The sequence below is a fragment of the Acanthochromis polyacanthus genome, chromosome 20 (genome assembly GCF_021347895.1).
Source record: "Acanthochromis polyacanthus isolate Apoly-LR-REF ecotype Palm Island chromosome 20, KAUST_Apoly_ChrSc, whole genome shotgun sequence".
Classification (NCBI taxonomy): domain Eukaryota; kingdom Metazoa; phylum Chordata; class Actinopteri; family Pomacentridae; genus Acanthochromis; species Acanthochromis polyacanthus.
This window is the reverse complement of record NC_067132.1, coordinates 22,737,556-22,765,092: the sequence shown is the minus strand read 5'-3', so window position 1 is coordinate 22,765,092 and position 27,537 is coordinate 22,737,556. Positions and strand designations below refer to the sequence as shown.

The window sequence follows — 27,537 nt, the reverse complement described above, 5'->3', positions numbered from 1 at the left end:
AAATAAAGGAAAAATGGGAATCTTTGCCCCAGCAGCAACGATGAAAAATAGAATAAACAAGCTACTGACACTTTAGAGAAGGGCAGGGTCCTTTCTGTCCATCCCTCCATCTTTTTCCCTTTCCCCTTTTCTCCTTATTTCATCATATCAGGAGCGTGGCGGTACCTCTCTAATGCTGGCATTTCTCTTCCTGACAGACTCCAAACAAGTGCTGGGAATGAGATCAGAGCTCTAATCTTCCCCTGGCCTCTGAGGCTCCAGGATAAGGGGGCAACACATCTCTCACCATCTTACGCTGCTGTTAATTACTTCCAAACAGCCAGCCTCGCCTTTTCTGCAATCGTGCCACCAAATTGGATGTTTTTATTAATTTAAGCCGAGGGAGTAATGTAATTACACGTAATGGGATAACGCTAATCGCATTGTAAAAATACATAATAAAAAAGGGATATTTAGGAAATTACCATAAGAAATGACATTACTGGTTCTAAGCAGCGGATGTGTAATGGATTAGCTTCATTTTTTTTAAAGTAACCCTCAGACATCCCTGATTAAAGCAACTAACGGGAGCTGGTGGAAGTCAGTGTGGAGGACGGCTGGCGGCAGAAGGTTTGTCTCATTTCTTCTGTGTTCACTCAGTCCGTCCACGGCTCAGGAACAGGTTGCTGAAACAAGAAAAAGCACTTGATGCCCCCCCACCCGCCTCTGCCTCCCACTCTGCAAATACCCCCAATAGCCGGAGAATCAGTGGTTAGCAGAGAGTCCCGAGCGCCATCAGATATCCATGCTAAGAGCTGGTGGTCTGAGCAGGGCTGTCCCACTGTGACGGACACTCGGTGAGTGGTTTCAGTCTGTGAGCAAACACTCAAGGCTTTACAAATGGAGAAAAAATAAATACTTACTATAACTGTCATTACTAGTAAATGTTATTAACAATCAGCTCTGGTACTGATACCAGTATTAACTGCTGTTATATATCTATGTTCCTGTTCTATATAAAGTGAGCAGACAGCAAACCAAAATATATGTACATCACAAAAAATGCAAGCTCCTCACTGTTCTGTGAGAAGTATGAAATACATTCACTAATCTAGCTTAAGAATTTATGAATAGAATGAGTGAAATTAAATGGAGAAGAGTAGTCAAGATTGAAGATAACAGCAAGAACATAGATGAGGGTAAAGACAGTACAGAAATAGAGCTGCTATAGTTAATTATTATTCAATTAGTGAATCATAAAATTAATCAGCAACTACTTTGACTGTTTATTTGTGATTTTAATTAAGCAAAGGCGATAAAAATTTGCGGGTTGGTTTCAGCTTTTCAAATGTAAGAATTTGTTCCTTATCTTACTCATATATATGTTTGGGATTTGGATCGACATGCACAAAAAACAGGCAGGTTGAAAACCACATTGCGCTGTGGGATATTTAAAGCATTTTCCTCTCTTTTCTCAAACGATTAATGGCTTAACTGAAGAAATACTTGGCAGATAATAACTCTCATAGATTCAAGAGCACTACATCTCACAAATAAAACTTTAAAAAGGGACATTAGAATGACTTCAAAGAGTTAATCAAAATATAACTTTCTCTTTCAATATCTTCTTCTATCTGTATCATTATCAGTTACTATAATATTCTCCAGCTACTTGTTTTCTTTTGACATTGCATTGTGAAGTAACAGTCAAAACAACACACTCAGGATTTTTAGTATGCAGAGACTTTTGCAAGTGACGTTCTCACTCCCCAGTGAGAACGGACTGCATATTCAAAACCTGCTCAGAATAAGTATTAGGTTTGGAATTAAGACACAGCTTGTGCTTTTTAGGATTTCTGTAACACACCAGTGACATTTTCAGGGCGTTTTTGTGGCTCACACATGCACACCAGTGACCCTGAACCAGAACAGTCTAGTCTCACAAACCTGCGACAGAACGAGGTTTATAATTTACCCGAAAGACAGAATTCTCTTTTAGGCTTTCTGCGTTCTTAAACATCAATGTAATGTCAAATCATGCATCAGTTTTGTCAGGTTATGTGACTTTTTGGGGCTGCAAATGTATTCCTGGAAATCAATCTATAATGAATGAGTGAACTAGTTATGAGAAGCAAGTAAACACTGTCATTAGGTGAATAGTTTGGGGTTTTTTTTTTAGTTAGAATCAAATAAGGTACAATTTCAGGTAATATGCGAATGTTATTACCTGAACACGCAAGGACACAGATAATGATAAATAATAATACTGAATTTCAGCCATTAGACATTTGCTTTAATTGCTTCGGTAAGAGGGACAAAATATATCTCCTTCTATGTCGCTCTTTCATTTAGGCTTTCTGGAATAATTTGAACAATGGGCACAATTAGGATAATTAATGCTAAACGTAGTGGTACTTTATACGTTTGTGTCTCTTCAAGTGCAATGTTGATTTGAATACTAAGAGAATAACTAAAAAAATAAGCAAATGCAAATTTTCAAAGAACATTAAATACTGCATATTAACTTTGTGCATATGGAACTAATCTATTAATAAGAAAGTAACAAGAAACTAAAGTTTGAAGCATTAATTATATCACATGCATATATGTATGTGCTGTACTGTTTTGCAGCAAATCTGAGATGTCTAATGTGGTTTGGTAGATGATGATTTGTCTCCCCCTTAGGGTTATTAACCAAACTGTCCCCTCTTATATCCTACAGCAAATGAAACCTTGAATGTTTGAGTGACAATTTCAAAAGAGCATATTTATGCATGCAAATGTCTATGAATGCTGTTAATACTTTTGTGATTAATTCATAAAAAAAATGCAGGTTTGCATCATTTTAATTGCAAAATTACTTGTAAATCTGCTTGTTTTGTGTGCATTCCTTTGCAAATAGTAGGCCAGCAGTGTACATAGTGAAGACTTGAGATGATTCCCTTTTTTTTATTCCATGCTCGTTAATATGATCAACAGTTATCCCTCTGTACTCCGCTAAAGCTAAAATGCTCCCCAGTGGATGGTTGGTGGGTCAGTGGAGGCTGAGGGCTATCAAAGCAGTGTATTAAAAGGAGCTCTTTGAAGCTTGTAAACCACGGTGCCCAGCAGGTCCACAACAGACAGACGCCTCTGATTGGTCAGGTGTGTGCGTGTGTGTTTTTTTGCTAGATCGATCCACCGAGCTGACATTCTGGAGCATCAAAGCTTTCAGTGCACTAATCTGACTCCTCCTATGAGGGCAAGGGTTGTTTTTATTATTTTTTCCTTTTTTGTCTAAGAAATGCTCATGCCTAGGAGGAGGTCATGCATGCTTATGATAGGAGAGTGGGCAAACCATGTGTTTTAATGCTTTGAAAGGGAATGAAAGCATATTGAAATCACGCTTGGACACTGTATTTATCAGCTAATAAATAATGCAACACTATAGAGAGAGATGGGGAAGGAGCAGAGAATCACAGGGCCATCCATTGGACATACCATTGGCAGCAGAGTAGTGACACCGCAGAGATTCACACACCGCTGCTCCTCAAAGTCAGTTTCCCTTCACACTGTCTCTGGAGACCTGCGCCACATACACACCCATGAAAGGTGTGAAAATCTGATTTCCCAAAAAGGATCGGTAATTCTCTGTGAGGGTGGAAGCCGCAATCAATAAATCATTGCTAAGCAGATTGTGAAGAAAAAAAATTATTCCCCCTTGGTATCAGTGCATTAGGATTCTCCTGAGGATGGATGAGGCAAGACGGGGGTGTGAGACAATCTCAATAAAGAAGAGGCAAATCATACCGTTGGCATTCATCTGGACTCTGGCAAGCAGCTGTCAGCAGAGTGACGAAGGACCACAGGAGTCGACCAATATCAGAAGGCTTGATTTAGCCACTATCTTCAGGAATGTCTGCAAATATGGAAAACCAATGACCTAATTGTAACTTTAAGTCTTATTGGAACAAGCATTGAAAATCATTGAAGGTGTTTCTTACGTCAAACAGTTGGGTTGTTGGTATTTGTTTTAAATAAAAGATTTCTTTTTGTTCAGGAATACATGAGTGATGGGTCCAGGAAAGCATGCAAGAGCCATTCACGGGTGGAAAAAATTGCAATACTGTACAATTGTCTTTTATGCATTTTAGATGAAAATAATGCGCATTTTGCTCTAGAACATTTATCAGACAGCAAACGTTAATTAACCAAGATAAAAGGGACCATTCTGCACGATATGCACTTTTAAGTTTTGCTAATAATGCTTGTAATAATGCTGTTTTGTTCCTCACACAATCAAAGAGCACATATATAATGCAATACTGCTATTTCACTCGGTGGGGGAGGTATTTAACAAAGCCATGTAAAAATACTCCTTTAAAAGTAGATGTTTTGCTTTTTTTAAAATCTACTAAAGTAAATGTTTGAAAGTGTTAAATTGCTGTTATTATTATTATTGATTCCTTGATGTCTGTTGCTGTCGTTTGAACTACTTTGTGTACTGCTAGAGGGTCAATTTAAACACTGTATTTTAATAGGTTATTATATGTTTTGTATGAAAATGTTAATTAGCAAATATACTGGTGGTAAATTCATCACATTCCTCCAGAAAATGTAAGAGAAAAGATGTATAAAGTTTAATAAGATAGAAACACTTCATTAGCACTATCTATACTTGAGTGAATATATTGAATTAGCTACTTTTACATCACTTGATTTAATTCTTGCACCAATCAACCGTTTTATCCCTTTGGGGAAAGTTTGGAGGACATTAGTCTTCCTTTAATTTATAGCTTTTGGCACCTGTTCAAACTGTTGAAGTTGGTGTAATAAAATGTCCGTGGAGCCGTGATTTGTGGTTATACATACCTGCTCTTGATGCAGTTCAGATTTTGTCAGCTTCCGGCGAAGAAACGGAACATTTTCTTGGAAAAAAAAAAAAACTTACTGTCTGAAATATGAAAAAACAGAACGTGAATAGGTTTAAACCGACTAAAAACCAACTTAAAATGAGCGCGGACTTTTTTACAGACAAAAAATACGACAATTGAAAACACGTTTAAGTTTTCACTTGCTTTTTTTGATAGTTGCCGTCTCCATCTTTCGTTTCGACTCTTGGCGTCTCCCCTCCGTCTGAATGACTCCAATACCCACAATGCCTCGCAGCGTTGGTTCAGTCATGTGATTTAACTGATGACAGCAGCAGCCTTCGACAACAACAATTCACTTATTTTTGCAACGTTTCACTGGATATTTTTGATACAAAACACACATTGAGGGGATATTTAACATGTGTTTTCTTCACACATGTTGAAATATCATAACTACTCTCTTCGGATATACCGCTAACTAATACAACAATGGCGGAAGTGGAGGAGGAGGTAAGCACAACATGCTAAAGCTAACTGGCTAATGCTGATGTTTTATGCATAACTGCAGCAAAATACACCCGAAATCTTTACAGGAGTGTTGTCAGCTGCGTTTTGATATTATTTGGCTTGTTATCTGGTATTTCTCTAGCGTGGAGGGCGTAAATTTGGAATGCCACAGCTTGACAGTGATGCTATATCTATATTTACTCTTTAAAGAAATGCAGTATTTTGAATTCAAATGCGCCAACCTCCAAATCTAAACACTGGTGTCTTGCCTTAATGAAAACTCTACATTTCTCTTCATGCAGGGAAGGAAACCAAGTGAGGAATTTACAGATGAGTCTGAGGTAAGAGCCACAACAGCTGTATTAATTTGTGCTGCCTTTTTTCCTACTGAAAGGAATCATGTTTGGATGAGTTCATATCCGTACAGGCAAGTTTATAAAGGGCCACAACCATGAGGAAAAACTAGACCTACAAATGTCATGCAGTTGCACCACTATGTTGATGTAGAAATGCATCAACAGCAACATATTGTCAGTGTCAGGGGTGTGCATAGTTCTGTCAAGCATGAGTGATTTTTGGACTCAAATAAAGCTTCCTGCTTACTGAAAGGACTGTAATACATAGCCAGCCTTTATCAGCACAGCTTGATCCCTGAAGGATCTTTGTCAGGTTTTGAGAGGTGTCAAACACTCATGAATTACAGATAGCTCTCCAGATCCATCAATAGTATGACTGAACTTTGGCATGTTACAGTACACCTGTGCTTCTGAGAATCACACATGGGCTAAATAAAATATAACATTAGACATCAGTCTGGCAGGAAGGGGGATTTGTCTTTATAGGAAGCAGAGTGGAATGAAATATAAGGGATAGGCTGCGTTGGACACCTGCACCTCTCTCAAGAAAACAGTTAAGAGCGAGCTGAAGGAAAGCAGAAAAAAAAGTCCGAGTTTGTAAATAGAAAGAGCTCCTACATCTTGTTTTCTCTCCGTGCGCCATGTGTTCAGCACTGTAGGACAAAAACACTCACAGGAAAACAGCACTACAGACTGGGGGACTGTGTGTCTCCTGCAAGTGGCTGCAAACAGCTGATTATTTGCTTAGAATATTGCAATATACTGTAGCTGGCTTCGTGTCTGCTGCAGTTGAAGGTGGACAGCAGTGGAGCAGGATAAAGGCAGCGAGGTCCTGTTTGCTGCACACTCTGTCACACACACAAGAAATGAGCAGAGTAACAATTTGTCATAATTGTGGCTTTCGATAAACTGAGGCTCACTCCTCCCCATGTTTGCAATTTAGCCAGACCAGTCTGATTTTTGAGGGCAAAATGCAGTAATAAGCCTGATCTGTGAGTGTTTTTCCTTGCTCTTCTTTTGATGCCTTGTCAAGGGAAGATGTTTCACTTTTAACTGTGGGATACCAAGAATCAAACCCTGAGAAATAATAAATAAAAGCAGTATATTAGTTGACCTATTGCACTGATTTTCCTCACTTAATGCCCGGAACAATATATTTAAATTCATACTGGAGAGTGCAAGAAGGATTGTGTGTAAAACTTTAACAGGTTTCTCTTGTGAAATTACATTTTCCAGTGCATTCTAATATCTTTCTCCCCTCTGAACCCCAAAGCCTGCCATCAAGTTTGTGTTTTCTAAATTGCACAATTTATCAGAGCCAGAAACTGTATAAACAGAAAAAAATGTCCAAAAATAAACCAGTTGCAGCAGATTTTGTTAAAACTGAAAAAAAAAATTTTTTTTTAAAAATCTGCATTCCTAAGCACAAGTGAGAAGACTGATTTATCTGAAACCAACATTCCTGTGACAAATATTCTTCTCAGGTGAATTGCAGGCTTTGTTTAGGCAGAGCAAATGGGATAGATTGAGAGAAAAAATAAAATAAATGCACCTCGGCTCAAATAGGGCTGGACCCGAATATTCGTTCGCTACGGCACTATCCGGATATTAATTTTGGTATCCGAATATTCGCCCCCCACCCCCTGCCGGTGGACGTCACTGGGCGGAAAGAATATGCAGCGTTACTGTCTTCCCTCTGCCTTCGGCCCACATCGGCTCATCTCATCCTGTGATCACATAAACATATACACATATGTCGATGTGATCACCCCCTCCTCCCCCCAAACGAAATTATTCGGAGCTCGCGTCTTCCCTGCGCCTTCGGCCCATTTCGGCTCATCCCGCCATGTTCTTCAGCTCATTTCGGCTCCTCCGTTCGTGTTTGTAAACACCACCCGAATGGCCGGGTGGCTGCCGACTCTGAAGCCACGCTTCACTTCGTTGCATAAACACAAGACAAGATGCTGAAGACTGGTGTTTGGGAATTCTTCAGTTTAACTAAAGACTAAACGAGGGCAAAATGTGGACCCTGGAGACCAGACGAACGGATCCGACTATTCGGGCCGTCTCCGCCGCCGCAATATCCGGATATTCGTCTTTAATAGGGCCCGAATATTCGGAGGCCAGAAACCACTATTCGGGCCAGCCCTAGGCTGAAAATTAGTATACAGAGGACCAACTTGACAAGAAGTTGTTGAATGACAGCATGGTGAAATATGGTTAAAAAGAGTTGATGTGCAGAGTAGCATGAAAAATGCTTAGATTTAGAAATTTTAAAAATTAAAATGCAGGCTTATCAATTAACCTTTCTATAGGATTTGGAGACCCCGTTTTTATCCCCAATATTGGTAGAACCTGTGGGCGCTTGGAAAAATCTCGTACATGTGGAGTCCAGGTTTTTAATTTTTCCTGTAAAATGAATAATTAAAGAAACTCAGCCCTCACTTATGTCTTTTTAGTTAATACTATTGGCATTATAACAGTTTCACGAAGCTTTTTGACAGGTCATGCTGGGTCCATAGAGGTGCAGGACTTTATATTGCAGTGAAAAAATGAACCCACAGTGAATAAAAATGTCATAGGAGCAAAATAAACACATATAAGCTTCCTTGAGGTTCAGAGAGTTTAAGGAAAAAGAATAACTGGTTTCTTTTGTCCAGATTCCCTCTCATAATCTGCTCATAAGATGCTCCAAAAACATCTACAGATGACTGAAAAATGGGGGATTTATCCTTAAATCTGCCATGTTATATCTCTCGTATTAATAGTCACAGACAACCTGAGAAAAATAAGAAAGCAAAGGGTAAGTTACAAGAAATCCAGTCATAAAATATGCTTTCCCAAAATGCTCATAAAGAGCTTTAAGTCACAGAGACGTTTCTGCAGCTCTACTGGAAGCTTCAACACCGCTAATTCAAAGCATATATATTTTTGGTGCTTTTCTAATTCTCTAAAATCCCCTCAGGTGTTCAGTTGTATTAACTGTGAAGGCTGTCGCATACACTTCATTTTCATATGTGCTGTGTGTACTGTAGAAACATCTGCTTTATTTTGTGTTAAGACAGATGATTTCGGTGCCAGGGTGACTCATTGTTTTCCTAATATTGAAGGGGACTCGCCTTCTTTTCTCATCCTAAATGTCTGGGACTGGTGCAGTCCTCGGTGTGCATTTAAAGCGGTATTTTACACACAAGGAAACGCTCAACCTGTTGTGTTTTAACTGCCAACAGGCAAAGAAAATGGCACAAGTGGTTACAGCACAAAGGCCAGCTCAGTAGTTGACAAAACAAAGAGCAACTTACAAGAGATGGCAAAAGTTTTAAAATGGGTAGTTTCTCTCTGGGGATGAAGTTTTCCTTTGTTGTTTGATACGCCTTTGAAACCCGTGACAAATGCCCTCGCATCAGAAATCTCACAACCAGAATACACAGGAAATAGCCTAGATATAGCGTTGTTGAGTGGGAAAGGATTGTTTTTGAAAATAACATTTTTTCCACGCTATTGTCCCCCACCTCCAACCCAGTAGCACATAATGGCAGACAATGTTTTGAGTTGATGCACCCTCTGGGCAGCCACAGACTGTGCAGCATTGGTTATAAACTGAATTATGAGCAATATTCAGGCTGTGACTGGCCGCAAATGTTGACTCATGCTGGAAAGTGTAACGCAGTAGAATACCTTAAGTTTGCTTTATGAAAAGGCTTAAATTCATGTGTTTTCACTGGGGATGAACAGCCTCATGAAGAGATGAAAACTGTTTTATCCTGCATTTCAAACAAGTGCATATATCTGCGTATACACACACATTTATATGTATTCTCACCAGCCTCCCAGAATGAATTACCTGCATATTGGTTATTAGGGCCTGGCTATTGACTGTTATGCTCTTTTAAATCCAGTATATGTGTGTGCAAGTGGCTAAGGAAGAGATAATTAACAGACAAATATGTACTTTGATCATTTTGCAAGCAAATTATCTTTAGTTTCAGATTCTCCCAAGTGAGAATTTTATGTTTTAACTTATCTGGTATCATACTAAACAAAATATGTATGTAAAAGAAATAGAATCTAAAGAAATCTTGTCGACTTTCTGGATATTAAACTGGGGATTTATTTATTGTTTTACTTTTTTTTTCACATGTAACGGGCAAAATGATCCCTCAAGACAAAAACAATAAGCTGTTTACTCTGAGCAGCCCCAAATGGAAGTTTAACCTCGTTCCAGTTCAATTTAGATAAATGTTGTCTGATGTCCCATATTCTGTCTAGAATGTGCAAAAACAAAAAGCAAAAATCGTTATCCAGCTTTGTAAAAATGAGGTTTTGTTGCCACAAACGCTTAAAATGAGAAGTAATTTGTTTATTAGCTATTGTTGCTTTTTGATTGTGGTGATTATTACAAAATTATGCTTGCAAATGTATGATTCAAAGCAAAATTTCGATTAAAAAAACCCCCGTCTACATTGTCTATTTTGTCACAGTTAACTGCAATAAACATCAAGTCTTCTAAGTCATTGAATATGATTTTTCATACGTTTTTATAATTGTATAAGAAAATGTTATTAATGCTTCAGTTGTGCTTTTTAACCATTCTGCTCTTCAGACACGCTTATTTTAAGTGTGATGAACTTAAAGGTGCCCTGTGGAGTTTTTTGTACACAACCAGAAGTTATGTTTGCATATTATTAGGGCTGCACAGTTCATCTTGACTGCAATTCTGGCTTCCTGCAATGAAATGGAAGAAGTGCTCTTTCTAAATGTGAAAATGCAATAAACATATTTGGCCCCTGACAGCAATGAATAATCGTCATCTAATATTAAGCAAAAGAATTTCGGTTATTGTGAATAATTGTGCAGCCATACATTCACTTTTTGTCAGTAAAAATATTGGCTATTTTTTAAGTTTTTAAACTCGTGTGTTGTTTGCGTTGATAGTCATTAGCTAGCATTTGTCTACTTCCCTGCTTTTGGGGACAAAATAGTGATTGCTGTGCTCAGGTTTCTACACATCTTTGTGCTTGACTGCAGTAAACTTACAAAACAGGACCGAAAACATTAAAAAAAAAAAAACTGCTCTGAAGAGTCACTAGAGGTCAAAAACTCAACAGGGTGCCTTTAAACTGAGTTGCTTTGGGAGCATATGAAGTTATTTCACCTTCTTGTAAAACTTTCCACTCTTTTTTGTTTGTTTTTTTTTTTAAATCAAAGATCACGTTTGAAGACAGAACACCACTCGAGGTGAACATTTTTGCAAATTTCAGTTCACTGCATGGCTTTCTAAAAGCACTGGCAGCCGCAAAGTTTGTGAGGTGACACTGTTGTGATGAATGCCTTTAAGAGAATGTTACATCTCAGCGGACTGCTTTCTCCACCAGGAGGAGGACAGCGAGGAGGAGCCCAAGCTGAAGTATGAGAGGCTCTCCAATGGGGTGACAGAAATCCTCCAGAACGATGCAGCCAGCTGTATGACCGTCCATGACAAGGTAGACGTTATAATCCGCCACCCACAAGGGCATTTCAGCTGCAAGTCCACCCATCTCAACGAGAGATCTCACATTGTTTATGAACACATTGGAGAGATGTCATCTTCAAAGTTGGTTTCCGTCCTTTCTGCTCAATCTGTGAAGGCAGGCCATTCTTTTCTCACCTCCGCTGCTTTTCCTCTCAGGGAGGTGCATCAGAAGACACCAGGCACCATTGTCTTCTCCGCTTCTTATTCCCACTCTTACATATTTTCGCTCCTCTCCTCTGTTCGTCGAATGTTGATATTTTTAAGAGGGCCACTCTCGGCGAGATGGTTAATCGTCGTGGCACCGGCAGCACACTTGCACGCTTGAGCAGAGCAAAAAGTCATACCCGGTTATGTCTCCTCACCTGATGTTTTATTAACCACTATTGATTTTCATTTATTTATTTTTACTTTGAGGATTCGGTCCCTTTCTTTTTTTAACCGTGCCACAGACTGCTTTGCTGAAACGCCAAATTTGATGCGACCGTCTTTCTTCCTGGGATTTTTCTTTGCTCGTGTACCTTCTGCCATGCAGCTACCTGTGTGCGGTCACAGCGCCCCCCCCCACTCCACCGTGGCAAACTCCCACCACCTTAAAGCCACAGACGGCACACATTGCCTCATGTTGCCTCATATTTTAAGTGTCTGAATCGGAATTTCATTTGAACAATTCCATTCTGATAAATCCCTTTAAAAGTCGCTCCGCCTCACAAGGTTGAACCCTTTATTTATTTATTTTTGGTTATTTTATTTGGGGAGATTGCAGGGGCTCTGTCTGACATGCTCAGCTGTGCCTGTAAATATAAGCATTTCATTATAGACTGCACTGAAGCATGGTGGGCTCGCCGCACATCCACATGCTGGTCGAGGAGGGAGGGGGATTAGGAGGAGGGCATGGAGCAGGGGCTGGGGTGGAAGAACACACACTTAATCTAATGCCAAAAGCCCCCAGTTTCTATAATTTTTTTGTCCCGGCGGACCCACGCGCACACACACACACACACACACACACACACGTACACATCTGCTGAAGCACAAAACACAGAAACCAGTTGCTGCTCAGTAGAAATAATAGCTCTGTGCCGGGCAGGGAGGTGATTGGGTTGCATGGGAAGAAGTCAGATGTACAGTGCATTTATTATGCTTAAGCATTTTAATTTGAGGTGGAAAAAATGCCATTTCACACTGTCTGCTTTAATAAATAGGGCTTTTCCACCCCCTGCAATTTCACAGTTTTGCCTCCAAGCCCACCCAATCCCCACTCTGCCCATGTCACTGCAGCTCCAGGAAATATTTTTTATCCTCTCCCACAGCCTGCTTAAACACAGGAGGTTTTTTTTTTGTTCTTCCTTAAAATCTCAAACTGGTTGTCTTCTGCTTTCATTTACCTTGCATTTCTCTCCTCTCAGTTTCTTGCCTTAGGTACCCATTTTGGAAAGGTGTTTCTGCTGGACATCCAAGGAAATGTAACTCAGAAGTTTGAGATTGTGAGTACATCGAAATGATTAGATTCTTTAGGCCCATTTTTAGACATGTTAGCTCTATGAACAGCATTTTCAGGCTGGCACTGGTCCACTACTCTGGTTCTGACGAAATGTATCAACAACTATTGGATGGTTTTGGTACGAAATTTGGTTCAGAAATTCAGGGTGCAGAGAAAATGAACTAACTTGCTGTCATCTGTTAGAAATTTTAGTTTTGCTTGAGTTTGCAATCAAAATCCTATAAAACAAATGATATGCTGCTGTTATGCTAATTATAAAAAACACAGGAAGTTGGTTGTTTCACCAACAGACCAGTCAGGATAGATAGATAGATAGATAGATAGATAAAACCTTTATTGATCCCACAGCAGGGAAATTTTTTGGTGTTACAGCAGCGAATACAAGAAATAGTGCAAGAAAAGAAAAATATTCATGTTTTTACAAAATAGAACTATACCAACTGATGATCCAAGCTCAAGAACTATTGAGGAATAAAACACAGACAAATTAGCAAACTGTTTGCAAAGTTTATGCTTGCTTTTTTCTACAGATGGTGAATAAATAACACCCAGCAGTGTCCGCTAGGTAGGATGAGCTCAAAGTTGGAAAACATAGGCCTCTAACATAGGTTAGAGAGTGCATTGCGGGTGTTTGCAGGTTGTCCTGCTAGCAAAAATAGCAGATTAATCGTGGAAGGATGTTGATGATGTGCTTTAGTCCTTTTTTGATTTGATCAGATGAGCTTTTAGTAGGACTGCGGACTCCAGTTCTACCAACCACTCGGAAGTCGTCCCACTTAAACATACTGAGTCTAAACAAGATTGGCCTATAAAACACTTCCAACATCAAAATTTTTATTGCAGGATGCAAACCTCCTTCTGCTTTTATTACCTTCCTGAAAAATCACCAAGGACAGACCTCAGTGTCCACAATGAGCTAAAGCCCTGCAGACAAAATACTGGATCCCAGAGGGAAGCAGAAGGGGATATTTTTGGGTTTCACACAAATACTATAAATGCAGACCTTATAGCCATTAATTATGTTACATAGTGTGATTTGCTGACACTGTTTACTTTCTCTATACATTTTTGCTCACTTTATCTGTAGAAAACAACCTCCCATCGCTAATTTACTTTGAAAGTCTGAAATAAATCAGTAATCAGGCCTGATTTGGTCACAAATGAGCAGTTTTACATCACATTACTGGACCTGCACTTGTGCCTCTGACTGCAGTGTTCCTGCTGAGCACGTTGATTCAAGTGCTTCACAGCTCTGGAACGTGTTTATGGTTAGCAGTCGTTGCTTGAAAGAAACAAGGAAGTTGTTTCACTGAGCAGAAGAGGATTTGTATTAAAATGAACAAGTCAGAAGGATGTCATATGATCGGCAAATAGGCGATAAAGAACTTTTTTTTCCCCCTTTACTCTACACAGAGGCACCATCTACACTTCAGGGATGTTTTTAAAGCAACATTTCCTGTAATTTATGCCATTTGGTTGATCCTTTTATCTTAAGAGCCCTAAATGGACCCATAACGTTCTCAGTATTAATGCACTCTTTATGCATCGACACATATGGAGCCATGCATCTACTACATTCTCGCTGCTTCTTCTTCTTTTTTTTTTTTTTTTTTTGCCTTTTGCTTTTCCTGGCATTTCACTTAGTTTGGGTAAAATGTCAGCCAGCAACATTTGGCCGGCCACAATGATATTCCCCCCACCTCTGAAATAAGATGCTGTGATATTGTGTCTCCTCAGAGTTCGGTGAAGATCAACCAGATCAGTCTGGATGAAAGTGGAGAGCATGTGGGCATCTGCTCCGAGGATGGCAAGGTGAGATCTCCCCGCTCATCACCGCTGGTCACTGATCCTTGGACCAATCAGTGTTTTTCATCTTCCATAATTCCTCTAAAACTCATCTTATCAGCCTTAAACTTTATGCTAATGATTTGGAACTTGAGGTGTTTGGGGAGTGAATTTTTAGAAGCCACTTCTTCCACAATCAGAGCATTAACCCAGAGTTTTATCTCCACCATATCTACACATAAAGCCATATTTTTTTCATGATGCGGGAATTTATAAAAAGCTTGTAACAATTTTGAAGAGTAGGGGGAAAGGATTGCACTCAAATCCGTCGAGCTGTCAGTCAGCCATCAGCCGTCTATGGATACCCTCTCCATGTTCTCCACCTTGCTGTTATCTTGTCTCTTCTCATCATTACCACCATCCTTCATGGATTTTGCAGTCAAGATATGCTCTCTGATATCACCCTCCCCCCTACTTCCAGCACTCTGGTGGCAAAAACAAGATCTTGTCGCACAAAAAGTGGAGCAGACAATTAAAATCAATGCTACAGCAATTGTTTGCCCTCACCAATTCAGTCGGTTTTTAATCCTTTGAAATCTAACTTAATCCCTAATCACTGATGCGGCTCGAGAAGAGAGATAGCATCAGAGTTTTACATTATTCCCACATCTTAAAAGTATTTCTCTTTTCGGGGCTTCGGATAAAGGAAAAGTGGGTGTCATGTACTTTAATGGTACATTAGAGTCTTACTGTAGCCGACTGAGGCTGTGGTCAAGTCTAAGATTAGGACTTCTGTTCTAAACCCTGCAGGGTTCAGAGAATCAGCTTGTCCACTAATTGGTGACCCAGCGGAGAAGTAGGGAGCCAATCAAAGTGTTTTCTGGCCACACTTCCCCCGCTGGCCTCCGATAGTTGCAGAGGCAGCAATTAAAGGAGAAATTTTGAGTTATTCACCTTTCTGCTGCCTCGTCTCTGTTTCAGGTTCAGGTGTTCGGCCTCTATACGAGAGAAGGCTTCCACGAGAACTTTGACTGTCCCGTCAAAGTAAGTTTTTTCTGCTAATTTACAGACTTTTATCATACATGTGTGTAAAGAGAAGCCTAATTCAGTCTCTTGAACCTTCCTGTGCAGGTGGTTGCGTTACACCCTCAGTTCACCAGATCAAATTACAAACAGTTTGTCACTGGAGGCAACAAGGTAGGTTTTTATCTGTGCATTCATTATGTGTCCGTTTTTTTTTTTTTTTTTACATTTCCTGCTGTGGCGATTCATCCTGACTGTGTCCGGGTAAAACCGAGTCCTGCGAGCCGTCTCACTTTGGCTCGGCTGAAGGCGATGCGCAGGCTTTTGTCTGGTGTGAAAGACTCTTACTTTTCTGTCTCTTTGCTGGAGTGCTCTCGGGAGAGCTGCCCATTTTCACAAAGTGCTGTTCGCTCAACAGTGTTTGAAAGGCAATGCTTCACAAGCACAGCAAATAGATGTCATTATCAAGAGGGTACATAGTCTTTGGATTTCCGGGCGCATACAGTGATCTCTTTCCTGGAAGTTGTCTCTGGTAGATGTGTCATTGCGGAAGGTGAAAAGTATTTTAGACATTAGATTTGTCATTTTGTTTTTCGGAAGTAGAACCAGCTGCCTATTACAGCGCGCCCACCGCACTACGATAAACCGCACTGATGTGGCGTCATTGCAGCGCCGTCTATAAATAAAGTATACTGACATTTATACAACAGGGGTGAGGGGAAACTTTTTCCATGAAACTCCATTGTTAGTGCCATTTTCGTTCAATTGGTGCTGATTCCTCTCAGCTCCAAGTTGTGAAGGCCTCCACAAGGTGCCTGTGATGAAAATCAATAAGCCTCAACGGGAGCCACATCCTGTCAAAGGAAATTCAATTTTGTCTCCCCAGTTCTTTTGTCATATCATCTCTTTGTAGAGCAAACTGTTTATTAACATAGCCCAACTGCTGAATTAAAGAGCCCATACAACCTTCTCGCGGCCTCCTTGGTAATATTATGCACTTTTTGGGCGCTTTTTTGTATCAGTTTATGTAGTGAGGACAGTAACAATGCAGGGAATGTGAATGACAGGCTTTGTCCTCTGCCTTGTACAGCACAAGGCCTGGACGTTAAACCGCTATTGATGAAGTCACTCTTTAGCGCATCAATGCCACATTGCATTCTGGTTAAAAACACACAACAGTCTCTATACTGCTGTTAAAAGGCAAGAGAGTCAAACTATAACATGAACACACACTTTAAATTCTTCAGATTTTTACACCACTTACATCGTCAAATAAATGGTGTGTATCCAGAAGAGGCTGTAACCATTATGATGGGAGTGAGAAGGATTTATGAAATCATGCTTGAAACGCAACACACTTTCAACTCTTCCTTTATGGTTTCTTACACCATCTCTGACTCGCAAACCACGTCAGCCGAATGGATCTTTAAAATGACTTCTTCCACCAGTGAATGTGAAGCTAATGTGAAGTCAAATGAACAATCTGTCTTCATTTTCTTCGTGTAGAAGTGCTCTGGAGTGGAATTAAGTCTCCGTTTAAGGGGGAAAATCAGGTTCATTATTTGCAGTTTAAGTTAAATCTGCAGCTTCTGCTTCTGAATGCTCGATCCTGTGCAATGTGCTGTTCATCTACTGCCCTCTGTAGGTGGAGCTGAGCCGCTGCACTCTTTATTTTCTTCACATACATACTTTGTGGTGCTAAATGTTGCCCTGATTTCCTCCTCCAAGCTTCTCCTGTATGAAAGAAACTGGCTGAATCGCTGGAAGACGTCGGTTCTGCACGAAGGCGAGGGAACGATCAACAACATCCAGTGGAGGGCCAACCTGATCGCGTGGGCCAACAATGTGGTAAGAGGCCCTGTGGCAACCACACGACTTTAATCACGTCGTTTGTACAATGTGAAGACGCTCATGTTACCCTCCTCTTGTATTTAGGGAGTTAAAATCTATGACATCAGCACCAAGCAGCGGATCACCAACGTGTTGAGGGATAACGCCAGTCTGAGGCCCGACATGTACCCGTGCAGTCTGTGCTGGAAGGACAACACCACCCTCATCGTAGGCTGGGGCACTTCCATTAAGGTTCGCTTTGTTTCTTGTTCATTTGCCGAATTGTTACAAGCACTGTGACTGTTTATCAGCATGATTTTCTCATTTTTTCTGTCAGATTTGCGTCGTAAAAGAGCGAAATCCCACTGAAATGAGAGATCTGCCCAGCCGCTATGTGGAAATAAGTAAGAAACACAGTAGTCATGATTTGGATTGAGTCGTTGCATTTATGGTCTGTACAGGAATTTATATACATGTAACATTACAGGACATCGTTACAAATAACTGCATTTACTCAAGTACAGTTTTATGTACGTTGCTTCAATATTTTCATGTTGTACTTCAACTCCTCTGTATTTTGTATTTATTTGTACTTGACTACACTTGTTTGAAAGCCTTAGTTGGTATTTTACAGATTCAGATTAATGCACAAATCAACAAATAAACTGTGCTATATTATTTTTGTATTTTAACCCAGCAGTACATAAAGTAATTAAAGTGATGTATGAAATATTTAATCAATCATTTTAATCAAGTAATAAAATATGTGTGTTTCTTAAATGGGCAATACTGCAGTACTGAGTACTTTAGCTTCAGGTTTATTTTGATACTGGTGCTTTTGTACTTTTACTTAAGTAGGATTTTGGCTGCAGTTTCTTAAGCACATTTTTTTTAAGCATTTCTATTCACATCCTTCTATGTCATGACACTTTTTTTTAGATTTTTGATCCAAATATTGCACCTTTTCTTCCACTACAGTTCATTTTTAGCTTTAGTTTCTAGTTATTTTGCACTGTCAGGGTATTATTATGTAAATCGGCTAATAAGTTGTGAAATTATTTTTCTAGATTTGGCTGTCTGGAAGCGTACAAAGCAAAATTAGCTCCATCTTTAACATTGCAGTGATTTAGGAATCAATTATTATGATCTAATATTTTAACATATATGATTCTAAAGTGTGCCACTCTGTCCACTTCTTTTACTTTACATATTTAAAGCATATTTTGATGCTAATTCTTCATTTGTAGTGTTGCTACTTTCACTGTGAAGAACTCATATTCATTTGTCAAACTATATTAGATAAAGTATATTTTATAAAACGGTTGTCAGACGCAGAGTAAAGCTACTTTTCTCAACTCCTAAAAAGTAAATATGCCACATCAAAACACATTTTTACGAAGCTGTGTTAAGAATCCAACAAATAACTGGATTAAATACACCATAAATAGGGATGATTTGATTCTCTTTCTGGATCACTTTCACTCGTATTTTCCTGTTTAGTTTCCTTCACACACAGATAACAGTGATTCAGTGAAGCTGCTATAAAGCCAACAGATGTGCGATACAAAGCACAGGATCGATATAATTAAATCCTGTCACCTTAAACCCCCTCGGCTCTCTTTATAGCTTCACTCATCCTTTCACCTGTGAAATATTTCAAAGGTGTTTCTGCTTCTTTCAGTGTCCGCGTTTGAAACTGAGTTTTTCATCAGCGGTTTGGCTCCGCTGGCAGATCAGCTGGTCACCTTGTTCTTTGTGAAGGAGAACTCCGATCAAATGGTAACTGTGATGCTTCAACACATAAGTTTAGAGGGGACAGAAGTGCAGTAAAGTAAGTTATCACCCATCATGTGTTCAGGATGAGGAGTTTCGTGCGCGGCCTCGTCTGGACATCATCCAGCCTCTTCCTGAGAGCTGCGAGGAGATTTCTTCGGACGCGCTGACGGTGCGCAACTTCCAAGACAACGAGTGCAGAGACTACCGCCTGGGTGAGACCATAAAACCCGCCCTGGCAGAAATGTCACGCAGCCTTTTACCGCGTCCTGATTTCATTATGCATCGACTATCAAATGTCAGGCGTAATGCGCAGCACGCACAGCCATAAATGTATTTTCATTAACAGAGCACGCAGAGGGAGAGTCGCTCTTCTACATCATCAGTCCCAAAGACATCGTTGTGGCCAAAGAGCGAGACCAGGATGACCATATTGATTGGCTGCTTGAAAAGAAGAAATATGAGGTTTGTGTTGTTGAACGTTACGGATGCTGCTGAAGGTTGCGGTCGGCGATGTCAGGGTTTAATTCTGTGGTTTAACTGTGACAGGAGGCACTGATGGCTGCAGAGATCAGCTTCAAAAACATTAAGAGACACGATGTCCAGAAGATTGGAATGGCTTACATCAATCACTTGGTGGAGAAGGGAGACTATGACAGTGCTGCTAGGTGGGTTTTTATTATTTTTTTAGATGGTCTGCAGATACAGACACAGTGAGAAGGTGTATGAAATATTTTAAAAGCATATGCCATATTGGTTGGGTCCATATTACAGAAACTTTTCAGGCTATTTTCACATCATTTATACAAATCAGTGCTTAAAATTATAGCAAGCAGGTTTCTTTATACTAGTGTTGCACTTTGTCAAACACAGGAATTTCAAAGTGCTTTGCAGGTAAAGGTGAGATAATTAAATCAAATAAAAGATGTAAAAAATGAAATTACATAAAACATGTTATAAAAATTAATGGAATAAATTAATAAAAAATAGTGCAGACAAGCTGAATAAAGTGCACACAGAGTTATAAAATAACAAAACACTACAAATTTTAGATTGATTTTATCTAAGCTTAACGTGGCTGCTGAATGGATACAAGGAGACCTTAGTGATCTGTAATTCAGACCTTTACTACTGATAGAGACAGTATTCTACACGCTGGGAAAATTATCACTCATGGTCAGTTTACTCCATTTTTCCAGAGGTTAAAGCAGTAAGTGGGCCTTGAGGTACTTTTAAAATTGATTGTTTTACTGCTTTTTTTAAAGGTCAAAAATAAACTTGAATACTCATTTTGGTACCTTTTTACACTGAATGATATGCGATCATATTCAAATACATTTATATGTCCTCACAGCCCACTAGCTAATTAAAGGAAATAAATCTGGCATGTGGTGACTATCTAAATATGCTAACTAAATAAATGTCAACATTAGACAAATACTCTGATTTTTCCAGAATCGCAGACACCATCTTTAACCCGATTTTGGCTTTTATAGCAACAGGCAAGTCCGCTGTGATGTGAATGTAAAATCAGGAGCTTCTCTTTGCTGTTTAAATGATTTAAGTCCTTTTTCCTCAACACAGGAAGTGCCAAAAGGTTCTTGGGAAAAACATGGAACTGTGGGAGAATGAAGTGTACAGGTTTAAGACCATCGGACAGCTGAAGGTAGTGTCTGTGTTTCCTTAATGGCTTTATTTTAAAGTGATTATGAAACTGCAATAAAAAGTTTCTCTTTGCAAAGTTGTGTCTCTCGTCAATATATTTCCTGCTCTCTGTGTAATTACAGGCCATCAGTCAGTATTTGCCAAGAGGAGACCTGCGTCTGAGACCAGCCATCTATGAAATGATCCTGCATGAATTTCTGAAAACTGACTACGAGGTATGTTGTCGTCTTGTAATCTCCTTTAACAAATCCTTTAGTCACTGATTGTTTGATGTGCATAGATTTTAGAAGGGATGTGTCCCTGTGAATATGTAAAAAATCTCCTCCTCCTCAAAACAAGCATGAGAGAAGCCTTTATTTATCACATATACATTGGAGCACTGTGAGATTCCTTTTTTCTTCATGTAACTCCGCTTGTTTGGAAGTTACAGCAGCTCTGAAACATGAACCCTGACATTTGGATTAGTAACCCAGAACCTCAAACTCTGAGCCACCACTGCTTCCACTGTGAGGCTTTGAAAAAACTCTCTATCTTGTAATCCTTGTGCTTGAATTTTGTGTTTTCTTTTGGATAAATAAAGACATTTCCACCATAAATTGATGCAAAAACAGCATAAATTGATCATAAAAAAAGGCCAGAATGTAGAAAATGAACTGATTGCTACTCAGTTTTTGAGGGGAAAGAAAAAAAATCCCGTTTCATATGTGATTTCTATTCTTAAAACTTAATTTTTGCTAAACAAATCAGGACTTACCATTCCAAACTTTTCCAGTACTTTTTGTCCATCTTTGGAGGACAACTTCATGAAATAACAAATTCAGGGCGGCTGCAGATCAGTAGAGCAGGTTGTTCACTAATTCCCGGCCTTTCTGCATGCCGAAGCGTCCTTGGGCACGACACTGAACACACATTTATAACTTTATTCTATTAAAGTATTCTTTTAAAAGAGCATTTGTCTTAATGATGTCTTATTCCACAGCTTTGTGTAGCATTCAGCTTGCATTTCACTGCACAAAGTGTGTAAATATGTCACAAATAAACACAATTTAATCCTAAATCTTGTAACACCGAGTTAGAAAACCACCGTATTCCTGCTGCTTCATGTGTCTGCTGCAATGTCTAAACAAAATCCTGCTGATAGTTTGCCCGTTTTTCTCTCTCTCCACAGGGTTTTGCCACTCTGATCCGAGAATGGCCTGGGGAGCTTTATAACAACATGGCTATTGTTCAGGCCGTCACTGATCACCTGAAGAAGGATCCTACCAACGGCACGCTGCTCACCACACTGGCTGAGCTGTGAGTGAGCTGAACGTGCTCATTAGTTCACATCACAAGATTCCTTTCATATTAGAACTAAATAGAAAAAGTTTTTTACTCTATGCATCATTTTAGAGCCATTTTTGTGGAAGTCAGGATGTCTTATTTGGTGTTTTTGTGACACTGAGACTGTGTTGTTGCTCTTTCAGATACACCTATGACCAGCGCTACGACAGAGCTTTAGAAATCTACCTGAGACTGAGGCACAAAGATGTTTACCAGCTCATCCACAAACACAACCTCTTCTCCTCCATAGAGGACAAGATCGTCCTCCTCATGGACTTTGACAAAGAGGTGAAAATCGGTCGCATTCATTTGTATCATAATCAGACCTCCTACTCCAGGGGTGACAAACATGCAGCCCACAGACCAAAACCGGCCTGCCAGAGGGTCCAATCAGGCCCATGGGACGACTTTGTAAAGTGTAAAAATTATAGAATTAGAGAGAAGACATTAACTGCAAATTATAAATTAGTAAAACTGTAAATTTAAAATTATTCCTACACCATGACAAGTTGTTTTGATCATGAAGTAAAATACTACCGGTAGTTTGCTCATGGTTCTTTTGTCATTTTGCGCCTTGTTTTTGTAATATTTTGTCTTGTTTTGGGTATTTTCTTTGGCTTGTTTTGTCTGAGCTTTGTTGTTTGTCCCGTGTTTTTGTTGTTTTGTTTCTCATTTTGTGTTTCCTTTTGTCTCGCTCATGTTTTTTGTCTTATTTTTGTCATCTTGTGTTTCGCTTTGTTCCTTGTTTTTGTCTCCTTTTTGACGTTTTCTGTCTTTTTTGTCTCCATTGTGTCGTTTGTCCATTTTTTTGTAGCTTTGTTTTTGTTGTTTTTGTCTTTTTTGTCTGTCTTTTGTCATTTTGATCATAAAGTAAAATGCTATATCGTTCAGTTCCAGATGGCTGTGACTAAAGGTTTTGTTCCTTTGTAGACACTCTGTGAGCTGTAGGTTGTAATGTGTAAATGATAAACTGAAGCATAATGGTGCTGAAACTGAACTCATTTTTCTTCAGAAATTTCAGGTTGTTCATGATGTTTTACAAAAAGATAATTCCTTACTTGTGAATACTTTCAGAATTGTGCTTTTTAGCACTAAAACAAAGGAAAAATTAGGAGTTGTGGTCATTTATAGGTTATTATGCTGTGATTTTACTGGTCCGGCCCACTTGAGATCAAATTGGGCTGAATGTAGCCGCTGAACTAAGATGAGTTTGACGCCTCTGTCCTGCTGTATATTCTGTTTGTAAGTAAACTGCTGTATGACTGTCTGTTGTTAGAAAGCCGTTGACATGCTCCTCGACAATGAAGACAAGATATCGGTGAGCTAACACGACTCTGTTGAATCTTTTTGTCTCTCTGATGAACTTTAAGTCCACTGATCCTCATGTTTCCTCTCTCTGCTAACAGACAGACAGAGTGGTGGAAGAACTGGCAGACAGGCCTGAGCTTCTGCATGTGGTGAATTTAAATTCAAACATCTCAGCTCACAATATTAAAGTGATCCCACAGCCAGTTTGACCAAGCTTCTCCCCCTGCAGTACCTCCATAAACTGTTCAAGCGGGACCACCACAAAGGCCAGAAGTACCACGAGAGGCAGATCGGGCTGTACGCCGAGTACGACCGACCAAACCTCCTGCCTTTCCTCAGAGACAGCACACACTGCCCTCTTGAGAAGGTACATGTCATCCCATCACACATTAAAGTCTGCTGAATGTAGAAAACATGTAGCCTAGCCGCGCTAGACCCATGTTCTGAAGGCACAAGGGTCTAGGACCGCTCGACAGGGAGGGAGGCGGGCTAAAAGGTTGCCTATCAAATCACTCTGCAGTAATTGGGTAGGTATACAACCAATCAGTGCAACGAATAGGCTGACGTAGTTCCTAGAGTGCCGGCGGATTGTGGCTAAGTCCCATTAGCTTCCCAACCAGCGGAGCTGCGGAGCCAACTGGTATATTAAGGATTTGTCATATCCCGTCGGCATAAGTCCAAATACGTCTTTCTTCTCAATGAAACACTTCAGTGCCGTCCTTTGTTTATCTTTCAAGTTGAATATTAGCTTCAAAACTTTAAGGGCTGTGGCCAAAGCCGAGTCGAAAGATAACTGTTTATTGTGCGCCGGTTGTTTCTGTCAGAATCGTCGCGCCTCTGTCATCACTTCGTTACGCCCGCCTTCTGACTCTACACTTCATGGTGATTCGTCCGGCCAGTTTTAGGAGAATCCAACCTCGAGCCTTATGGAGGGTAACTAGACCCACCCTGGCAGAGAATTAAATTCGTTGCCGTGGGTTGTCTAGCGCGGCTAGGCTAGAAAACATGAGTAATCTGGTGTTGCTTCTCTGTCTTCTCACTCAGGCTCTTGAGATCTGTCAGGAGAGGAACTTTGTAGAGGAGACCGTGTTCCTGCTCAGTAAGTGTTAAATAAGGTTCTGTGTGTTTGGTGTCTGAAATAAGGACACTAATCCAGCATGTTGCTCCCAGGCAGGATGGGGAACTGCAGACGAGCCCTGCAGATGATCATGGAGGAGCTGGAGGACGTGGACAAGGCCATAGAGTTTGCTAAAGAGCAGGACGATGCAGAGCTGTGGGAGGATCTCATCTCTTATTCTATCGACAAACCACGTATGACACCACGTCTCCTACTGACTCACAATTAACCTCTGTCCTATTGTCAGTAACTGTCACTGCATGTCTTCTCTCTTTGTTGTTGATTCTAGCTTTCATCACGGGGCTCCTCAACAACATCGGTACTCATGTTGATCCCATTCTGCTCATCCATCGCATAAAGGAAGGCATGGAGATCCCAAACCTCAGGGATTCACTCGTGAAAATCCTCCATGACTACAATCTGCAGGTTAGAAGAGCTTCTGCCTTTTCCCTCTCTGAAACCAAAAACTCAAGCAGGTTTGAGAGGAATGTTATCTTTAGTAAATCAACAAAATTACAGAATTCATCAGAGCGAATCGTTAGATTTTGAACATTTTGAAAGTCCTCAAATCAATCATCTCTTATGTGTTATTCACAGGAAAACAGAAGCTCAAAATTGTGATAGTTCATAAAGATCATTTTATTCATATTTCATCTAAAAAAAAAATACCGAAAAACAAACCATTGGGAGTAGCTGCATTTTGTAAAAACCAAAAAACTCTGCACCTTTCTGCGCAACCATGAAGCCATAATAGACTCAGCTGTGATCAACAGTCGTGACAAAAATTTAAGAACTTTCCGGCTGAACTGCAGGTTGTGTTTTACAGAGCAGAGAGAAGGCAAGTCGGAAAATATATAGAGTTTGTAGAAGCACTATTTGTAGCATCTGCTGACAAAATGTTGTACGTCTTGATTCCAGGTCCATGCAGTTTTTGTGAAGTAAATAATCAAGAAAATGCGAAGTTTTACCTTTTTTTTTTTTTACAATTTTTGTGTCTTTATAAATGTGTCATAAAGCACAGGAGATATTGTTGAGTTCTCATGGAGGTGCAGGACCTTATGTTGCTGTGAGAAGTGAGCATATAGTGGGAAACAATGTGACATAGGGTTAATGTCCTTAAAAGGCTGAAATAATTTACATTTATACAGTGGCTCTTGCCATGCTTACAGTTTATTTTTAAGAGCTGTAAAACCTGTTCTTCTATTAGCATACCTGGCACATCGATCTAATGAAAGAAGAAATATGTGAAGTGGTTCAAAGCTTGTGAGGTGTAATCAGTGTTAACACCTTATATGTCAGTTTACAAGCAGACTGCCAACTGTCTACCATCTGAATGTTTTCTTATTAACTGGATTTTGTTCTCTCGTTTCTAAGATTCTGTTGAGGGAAGGATGCAAGAAGATCCTGGTGGCCGACTCCTTGTCCCTCCTCCAGAAGATGCATCGAACTCAGATGAGAGGAGTCAGAGTCGATGGTGGGTTTAGTGATTTTGCTGTCAGTGTAGAAGCACTGGAGGTGATCTATATCAAACTAAACTCCCGAAAATGTTTCTGCTTTTCTTTTCAGAGGAGAACATTTGTGAGTCGTGTCACGCTACAATATTACCCTCAGGTAGGTCATTTATGTCAGTGGATGCAACAGTTTTAAAGCTACTTGTTGTGAACGTTTCCTGTCACACCCACGTTTCAGATATGGCCAAACCCTTCAGTGTGGTGGTGTTTCACTGCAGACACATGTTTCACAAGGAGTGTTTGCCATCTTCAGGAACAGTAAGTGACGTCTGAAAACTTCAAACATATCTTCAAGTAGAAGGTACGGCAGTGAAATGCATCGGCCCCAGCTCTTTTTCAGCTCTCAGAAGTATATATAAATAAAAATATAAACACATAATGGATAAATCTTGGTTATTCTATAGCTGGGGTGTCAAACATGCAGCTCGCGGTCCAAAACCGGCCCGCCAGATGATTTTGTGAAGTTTAAAAATTACAGACGACATTACTGCAGATTATAAATTTGTGAAACTATAAATTTAAAATAATTTCTCGAACATGACAAGTTGTTTTTATCATAAAGTACTACATTACTCATTGTTCTTTTGTCATTTTTGTGATACTTTGTCTTGTTTTTGTCCGACTTTTGTCATTTCGTTTCTGTTGTTTTGTGTTTCCTTTCCCGTCTCAGATTCCTGGGCTGCAGTTTTGTGACATCTGCAGTGCAAAGAGACGAGGACCTGGAAGTGGAATCCTTGAGATGAAAAAGTGAACAGGATTCGTGCACTCTCACTGTTACTATTGATGCTTTATGTCTCATTTTCTCCCAGCTTCTCTGGTGCAATGATCAAAAAACATCACTTTCCTCCAGTCGCTGATCTGTACACTGGCAAAAAAAGCTAAATATTTCCATTGGACTGTCTCTGTATACTTTAATCTAACAACTGTAAAGTGCTGTGCTTGCTCTGCTCTTCAGTAATGTAAATTGGTGATGAAATGTCTGAAAAATAAAAGTGTGTAAAAACTCCTTGGTTTGTGTCTCATAAATGACATGTTTAACTAAGAATGCATCAGTTAAAATGGACACAAAGAATTTAGTCAAAAGTTAAAGACAGTCTAGTGGCCAACGTCTTTCACATGAAATGCAGAGGCCAGCCAATATTTGAATCATTAAGATGCCGAGAAAGCTTTGAGAAATGCACATTATCATATATTTTGTTATCATCAAAGACTTCATTTAATAATTGCAAAAAAAGAAACCCTGATGTTTTGTGCTTTACTGCAGTGTCTGTAGTTGAGAAAAAAACTCCCAAAGCTCAAAAAACATGTTTAACGTTTGGCACTGGAGGGTAACACTTCTGTTTTTTGTTTGGGTGTTTGTTTTTACTTAAATAGGATTTTAAATGCAGGGCTTTCACTTGTAACAGAGCATTTTTATACTGTAGTATCTCCAAACCCTTTACTGAAGTTTTTACTTCAGTAAGGGTTTGATATTTGGTTCCTATAAAGTGCTAA

The 27,537-nt window shown here is 39.7% G+C and overlaps 1 protein-coding gene across 2 annotated transcripts; it reads left to right on the top strand.

Annotated features, from left to right (window-relative positions):
* Nucleotides 1-5,123: 5,123 nt before the first annotated feature.
* On the top strand, nucleotides 5,124-27,049 carry vps41 (VPS41 subunit of HOPS complex). 2 transcript variants are annotated; one of them, XM_051940572.1, is made up of 29 exons: nucleotides 5,124-5,342; nucleotides 5,642-5,680; nucleotides 10,904-10,933; nucleotides 11,071-11,178; nucleotides 12,614-12,691; nucleotides 14,446-14,520; nucleotides 15,475-15,537; nucleotides 15,625-15,690; nucleotides 17,245-17,364; nucleotides 17,452-17,598; nucleotides 17,684-17,750; nucleotides 19,028-19,125; nucleotides 19,205-19,334; nucleotides 19,469-19,584; nucleotides 19,669-19,787; nucleotides 20,704-20,785; nucleotides 20,907-20,999; nucleotides 21,953-22,080; nucleotides 22,251-22,395; nucleotides 23,384-23,425; nucleotides 23,514-23,564; nucleotides 23,645-23,782; nucleotides 24,460-24,514; nucleotides 24,586-24,726; nucleotides 24,822-24,958; nucleotides 25,907-26,006; nucleotides 26,099-26,143; nucleotides 26,222-26,301; nucleotides 26,714-27,049. In XM_051940572.1, the coding sequence occupies exons 1-29, from the start codon at nucleotides 5,322-5,324 to the stop codon at nucleotides 26,792-26,794; spliced, it is 2,595 nt and encodes an 864-aa protein (XP_051796532.1). In that variant the 5' UTR covers nucleotides 5,124-5,321; the 3' UTR covers nucleotides 26,795-27,049. The 2 variants fall into 2 exon arrangements, with proteins under 2 accessions (XP_051796532.1, XP_022051909.1); XM_022196217.2 differs by lacking the exon at nucleotides 10,904-10,933.
* The last annotated feature ends 488 nt before the right edge of the window (nucleotides 27,050-27,537 follow it).